Source organism: Salmo trutta, chromosome 3 (assembly GCF_901001165.1).
Source record: "Salmo trutta chromosome 3, fSalTru1.1, whole genome shotgun sequence".
NCBI lineage: Eukaryota > Metazoa > Chordata > Actinopteri > Salmoniformes > Salmonidae > Salmo > Salmo trutta.
Genome location: NC_042959.1, coordinates 19,024,029 through 19,030,571, shown reverse-complemented (window position 1 = coordinate 19,030,571; position 6,543 = coordinate 19,024,029). Strand labels below are relative to the sequence as shown.

At 40.9% G+C, this 6,543-nt stretch overlaps 2 protein-coding genes across 4 annotated transcripts; one reads left to right on the top strand and one right to left on the bottom strand.

Annotated features, from left to right (window-relative positions):
* Positions 1–253: 253 nt before the first annotated feature.
* timm8a (translocase of inner mitochondrial membrane 8 homolog A (yeast)) lies at positions 254–1,626 on the top strand. Its single transcript, XM_029725889.1, has 2 exons — positions 254–495; positions 888–1,626. Exons 1-2 carry the CDS (start codon positions 379–381, stop codon positions 1,047–1,049), a joined length of 279 nt encoding a protein of 92 aa, XP_029581749.1. The 5' UTR covers positions 254–378; the 3' UTR covers positions 1,050–1,626.
* A 152-nt stretch (positions 1,627–1,778) lies between these two features.
* On the bottom strand, positions 1,779–6,063 carry zgc:101583 (Mg_trans_NIPA domain-containing protein). 3 transcript variants are annotated; one of them, XM_029725848.1, is made up of 6 exons: positions 5,964–6,062; positions 4,900–5,038; positions 4,692–4,748; positions 4,208–4,298; positions 3,780–3,940; positions 1,779–3,383 (listed from the first exon to the last, which is right to left on the bottom strand). In XM_029725848.1, the coding sequence occupies exons 2-6, from the start codon at positions 5,036–5,038 to the stop codon at positions 2,719–2,721; spliced, it is 1,113 nt and encodes a 370-aa protein (XP_029581708.1). In that variant the 5' UTR covers positions 5,964–6,062; the 3' UTR covers positions 1,779–2,718. The 3 variants fall into 3 exon arrangements, with proteins under 3 accessions (XP_029581708.1, XP_029581718.1, XP_029581728.1); XM_029725858.1 differs by lacking the exon at positions 5,964–6,062 and adding an exon at positions 5,485–5,891; XM_029725868.1 differs by lacking the exon at positions 4,692–4,748 and having other exon boundaries at positions 5,964–6,063.
* Between the last annotated feature and the right edge of the window lie 480 nt (positions 6,064–6,543).

Below are 6,543 nucleotides of genomic sequence, written 5' to 3'. Positions count from 1 at the left end.
CACTGAAATGTATAGTAAGAAGAAATACCCTTTATCAACTGAAAATGTAGCTATGTTCTTTCATTAAATTATTGAGAAAGAACAGTAGCCTACCTTGCAGTGTCTGAGCCTCAGTGTCTTAGAGAAACATATTGCATATAATGACAATATGGATAAAGTCGATCAAGCTTAATAACAAAATGTTTGGTGACTATAGTATGTCCCCACATCCAATGGAATTTACTGTTCATAGCGGCGCACTTTCTGATTGGTCCAGCACTTTTCCGTTTCCTGTGACGCGCAAGTCGATTCACACACGTGAAGGTCAGGAACTGCAGTCAATCGTTTACAATTACCAAATAATTGTACATTTCTGTCTAATTTACAAGCGATTTGTGCATGAACATGGAAAACCAAGGAGCCACAGCAGACCCTCAGCTTCAGCAATTCATCGAAATCGAGTCCCAAAAACAAAGGTTTCAGCAGTTGGTCCATCAGATGACTGAAGTGTGTTGGGTAAGAAACGCTTCTGCAATGACAACTTGCTAGCTAGGTGAGCTACTGTAGCTAGCTACTTGAACATCTGGCGATCAAGTACATGAATGCATAAAAATGTACATAGTTTTCCAGTGATACATTGGACATGTAGGCTTCTTTATTGTGCTAGCTAACGTGTAATGGCAGTATTTGTGGCTAAGTGCAAACGTTTGCTGCATTAAGCTAACTAGCTACAATAACTACGCTCCTGAATTAAGCTCCTACACAATCAACCACCTGTAGGGCACTCGCCTAAAATAGTGTTTGAGATGCGAACAAATTACTCATGCACGATACAATGTCTTCCACTTCATGTAATGACATGTGATCCAGCCAATGATTGAGCACCCGTCTACTCTGGTTCCTTACAGGAGAAATGCATGGACAAACCTGGGCCCAAGCTGGACTCCCGGACAGAGATCTGCTTTGTGAACTGTGTAGAGCGCTTCATTGACACAAGCCAATTCATCCTGAACAGACTCGAACAAACACAGAGGAGTAAGGGCTCCTTCTCAGAATCCATGTCTGAATAGTCTAGCAACAACCTCCACTGGATAGATTGACAAGACGCTGAACAGCCAATCGAGTTGTTTTACAGCAATGCCAGCTTTCTATATGGTGCAATGAGAACACTGTCCAATAACCAGGTGGGGAAGAAACAAGTCGTTTTGATAAGTGCCTCGGTTTTGCACCTCGTATCACGTCACCTAGCCAAGTCCTCTCTCACCTAGTGGGACATGAGATTAAGTGCAGTAATAACAATTCTGGTTGGTAGCTAGCTAATATCTTCATATTGTTGGTGTTTCTGAAACTGTGTAGTAAATTGAATGAGCCTGTTGCATGTCAATCATATCATGAAAACTGAGATGGGAGAACTTCATTAGTATGCTTTTATAACAAGCTTACCCAGCTGTTGAGGTTGTCCTGAGGCAGAAATAAAGAGCCAAAAATCTGGGACATTCAATTTGACACCGCGTCAGAAAGCCACAAAAACTCACTGCATTCAGTACCAAGTCAGAGTACGAACAATGTCTTGTTGGGAAAAGGGCACGATCTATGGCTGAAACAAGTGTTCCATTGTATATATGCAATAAACAAAAATCTTATTGCCTGCTTTGTCATCATTGGTACGGAGAAAAAAAAACATGTATGAAATGTATGCATTCACTACTGTAAGTCGCTCTGGATAAGAGCGTCTGCTAAATGACTAACAATGTAAAAAATTGGCATTTTGAATACAGTGTGGTCCAAGTATTAGGGTCTTGCTGTATAAAAAGGTAATTTTTTATTCATATACTAAAAGAATGAGCAGTGTTATAAATCAATGATTAAGCAATACATTAAGTTTGGCACGTGCAGTAGTAGGAATGTGTTTCAAAAGAGGCTATTTCAAGGAAAGTGCCTCAGTTAATACTGATGTTCATATACATGATAAATGAAAAATTCAATTGAGGTATTACATTACAGTAACTTCACACTCACACATTGTGAATATTGAACAATCACTAACTTTGAAAGAGATGATTGAAGCAAGTACACAAAAGGTAAAAGCTGCATTGCCTTGACTCACAGTAGGTCTTCTTGCATTTTTAAAGGAACATTAAAACAAAAGACTAAGACATAGGCCTATCAATAAGTTACAGTTCAGTCAGTAAAAAACAGAAGGCACTAGTCGGTTCATATCAAAACTAGTGGATCTGAACTAAAATCAATACATTCAATTATCACTGTCCATGATTAGATATTAAGTGTATGTACACCAATAGGACTAATATGTTCAACCAGTTGAATGGTTTAGGCGTACCATGAAGTAAAATAAAATGCTGTTGGACTTTGCTAATCTCTAGACATACTATACATTTGTTGTATAGAAATGCAATGTGCTCACTGGATTGCAGTGCATGACAATTAGGCAAACTATCCTTCCAGTGGCTATTGCATTGTAAGACAATATTTAGTAAACATATTTCCACTTGTCTACGCAGGTGGTTAAATATCAAATAAACAGAAATGTAAAACTGCCAATGGGAAATTGATCTCTAAACATTTGGCCTTCGTGCTAAATAGGGTTGGAGTCAATTCAGTTTTCGATTCAGAAAATTAGCTGAAATTCAATTAAGGAATTCAAAACTGCCCATTGTTTTCAGAGTCATGAATTGTGCTTCAATCATACTGAATTAAAAACTGAATTGATCCCAAGTGCTAAGTGGTGACAAAGCTATTGTTCCTCCTCATTGAGCCCTCTGGCGAGTAGCTGCCCTTTGAGTTCCCCTCTCTGGCCAGCTTCCCCTCCCCTGGCCCCTCTGCCTGGCTCTCCTGGCTGGGCAGGGCCACGTAGGCCTGCTGGCCCCAAGGGGATCCATGAGGTCCCTTCCTCAGGTACAGTGGCAGCGAGTCCCAACTGAATGTGAGATCTTTAAACGCATGAAGGAGGAAGATACCCAAGATAATTGTGAGGAACCCACTGACTGTCCCCACAGCTCCGTCCGTGCTCATGCTCAGCCACTCCTTGAAGAGAATAGCTGAACATGCCATTACGGAGGTGGTGAAGAACACGTAATAGATGGGCGTGACGATGGACGTGTTGTAAATGTCCAAGGCTTTATTGAGATAGCTGATCTGGATGCTGACGCAGATCACCAGGCAGACGAGTAGACACCAGAACAGGGGTTCCTTTAGGACAGCAGTGCCAGCGAACAGCTCCTTAATGCCGATGCCCAGGCCCTTGACGCAGGACACCGACAGGGAGCCAATCACGGAGCAGATCAGGATGTAAACCAGCACGTTTTTCTGGCCGTAGCGCGGGGCGACCAGGAAGATGAGGATCAGGCTGCTCGCCACGACAGACACGGCAAACACTATGAATCCTGGGAGACATCAGTCAGAACATTTGAATTAGTACATTGTAAGAGCATGATACAATAGTTGAGATTCTTGCATTTTTACGTATTAACAAGCCAATGCTTTTTGGGATCAGTGGCTCTGAACAGCTGCTGAGTGATTCAGCAGGTCAATATGTGAGACATTGGTATGATTGAAGTAATACGTTTCTCAAATTGGTCAAAAACATTATCAGCGCATTCAAGGGGATTGGCCTAAAGGCACTGCACATATTTTTTTTAACCTTAAAATCACATGAGCAGTTATTTGGGATGCAAGATGATATAGAAAAGTGTTTGTGTATATCTGGACCCATGATGTCAGTTACAGTACCTGGGTCTTAGAGCTTCTCATATATGGACCCATAATGTCAGTTACAGTACCTGGGTCTTGGAGCTTCTCAGCCATGGCAGTAAGGGAGGCCACCTCCTCCTCCTGAGGGGCGTGGATGACCATGACAGTGGAACCCAGGATGCACAGCAAGCAGCCCATCTTCCCGTGAACATTCAACCGCTCATTCAGGAAGTATGAGGACAGCACAGCACTGCAGGAAGCAGGCAAAATAAGTTTGTCTAGTCAAAACGAACAGATTTTTTTGTTGTAGCGATCTTCATTTTAATGGCATGCAATAAGGTGTGACTGACTTTAGGCCCAAATACGTGTTAGGAAAACATCCTACAACTAGCTCTTTGCAAATGGATTATTACATTTTGAAACAGAATGTCACCTCACCCCTATCTTAACAGTTCATGAGATGAGGAACTCAGTACCGATCAAAGCACAAGCTGAAGTTCAGTAATCAGCCATTTACCTCACAAGAACGCTCATTGCTCCCAGTGGTGTTACCAATGTGGCAGGGGCAAAAGCGTAAGCGGCAAAGTTAGCTGCTTCCCCAGCTCCCACTGAAACACAGAAACCAGCATTAGTATGCAACAATGACATGGGACAATGCACATGATACTGTAATTGGAAGGGGAGGTGAGTTTTGACAACTATGCTCTCATTCAGCCTACATGTGCAAATGTGATCTTCTGAGGAATGTGTACTTCAATGATTTCAATAGACAATGTGGGTCATTGCATCATCACAAAAGACTACCAGCAAAAATACCAAACCCACAACAGCCTCCCTTTCTCTTTGAAAACAAAGACCACAATGTTAACAGAGAAAGGTCAATGAGGACTGTTACTACAAGGTTTACCTTACTGTACCATATGTTAAAGTTCAGTAATGCTAAATTAGTATTTTAAAATAAAGAACAATTGTGATTAGGTGACAGATTTTTCTACACTTACTTGATATTAGTCCTGCCCACCATAGCCATTCCTTGAGGTAAGCATATCCCCCCTGACCTAATAAATACAAATAAAATGTATGATCATACAGCTAGGGCCTACTATACTAATAATACAAGTGTTTATTAAAGTTTTATTCAGTAAGCATACTTTCAATGGCCCAAAGTAGCTAAAGCTAAGATGAAGTTTTGTATGATGGTGGTAATACCTGCTCGCATAAACCCCTTGCTGGACAATCGCAAAAGACCCTTCTTCTTAAGGATGAAGCTTCCTCCAATGAAGATGCTCGAGCTCATGGCAAGAGAGAGGCCAATGTAGAAGTCAGTGCGGTTTGTTCCGATATCCATCTGAAAATCACCACCAGATTTGATAATAATGCAGAGTACACAGATAGCAGATTTCGAAAGGTTCTGGATGGCGGTCCTCTAACCATGTCTACTTCTGTTAATGTCTATTAACCTAAACACCTAACTAACCCTAATGACAATCAACGTATTCGTTGTTCAATCCCGCAGCCCTGACACAACAGGTTTGCAATGCAGCTGAGGAACGGGGCTAGAGAAACACAACCATTCTCAAATGTGTAGATGCCGCTATGGATTAGATCATAGACATATTTAGAAGCTATATAGTGTTTGGGTTTGTTAACAAAAACGTTACTTTTTACAAACAATGTCTGAATTTAAACAAACCTTGAGTTATGATAAACAGTAATATGCTCATGAGGATCTATAAATGAGTCAAGATGCAATGCCTATGGACATTCATTGAAATTACAGTAACGACCACTTACTTAGCTTTTACAGTTCAATTCAGGGTGTTGACTTCAGCCTTAATATTTCCTTCAGCTGCTAGTGTTATTTTTGCTAGCTAGCTAGCTAACTTTTTAATCACGTGACGATGTCTACTAACGTTGCACATTTGATAAGATTTATGCGGTGAGATAGATAGTATTAGCAGAAATATATTCTGCCTGAATCCTCTGAATAACGTATTTTTTTAATCTGTAATTACTCATTATGAACAGAGGTCATAAGATGTAGCTGGTAACAAAAACTTGAATGTAGCTGGGCTATTAGCCTAGCTAGCCAGCTACCTAACGTCAGCCAGCTAACTTTTGAAGTAAGCAAGCCAGGCAGAAGAGAATAGTTTCTACACCACATATTGGGCTGTATAGCTGACTTGCTATTCTATTTTCTTGTTTGCACACAACATTCACGTGAACACGAAAGGCTAGTATAGTACACATCCTAAAATGTACTTTGAGCTCACCTTTGCTTTCAACCCATTCGATCTGAAAAGAAGCAGCTGACTGCTGGAGTCCGCCCAGAATAGATACTGTACTTCCTCGTGCTGTGTCAGTGTCGAATATGTAATTGTATAGCTATATTTGTTTCATACCATATCTGGCCAATGTTTACGAACTCGCCACAACCATTTTTTATTTACATCAACTGACATTATAAAAACCCAAATTAACAAGCAAATGGGAGTTTATGTGGGAAATATCAGAGACAGAAATGGGCGAGTTAGTTTTACACGGGTCTGTTCTATCCTGGATCCTTGGTAAATCCCTACGCCTTTGAAGTTGACGTTTAAAATGGTTAAAATAAGAGTTAGGACAGCGTTTCACAAGGGGTGCACGTTTTTGCTTTAACACTACACAGTTGATTCAAATGATCAAAGCTTGATGATTAGTTGGTTATTTGAATCACCCCAGTGGCTGCACTACAGGTGGAGATGGGTGACGTCCATTGTAGATTAGGAGACAGCAGTTGGCAATTATTTATTGGGTTAACCTACAGGGACATGGGGTGTCTCATCCTACAAAAGGGATTTTATAGGCATGCTG

Bases quoted from the DNA above. Each gene is read 5' to 3' on its own strand.
- timm8a (XM_029725889.1), top strand. From the start codon at position 379: ATGAACATGGAAAACCAAGGAGCCACAGCAGACCCTCAGCTTCAGCAA. The intron at 496-887 runs GTAAGAAACGCT...GGTTCCTTACAG, and splicing joins AGATGACTGAAGTGTGTTGG to GAGAAATGCATGGACAAACC.
- zgc:101583 (XM_029725848.1), bottom strand. From the start codon at position 5,038: ATGGATATCGGAACAAACCGCACTGACTTCTACATTGGCCTCTCTCTT. The intron at 4,299-4,691 runs GTAAGTGTAGAA...TCTGTGTTTCAG, and splicing joins GTGGGCAGGACTAATATCAA to TGGGAGCTGGGGAAGCAGCT. The intron at 3,941-4,207 runs GTAAATGGCTGA...TGCTTCCTGCAG, and splicing joins GCAATGAGCGTTCTTGTGAG to TGCTGTGCTGTCCTCATACT.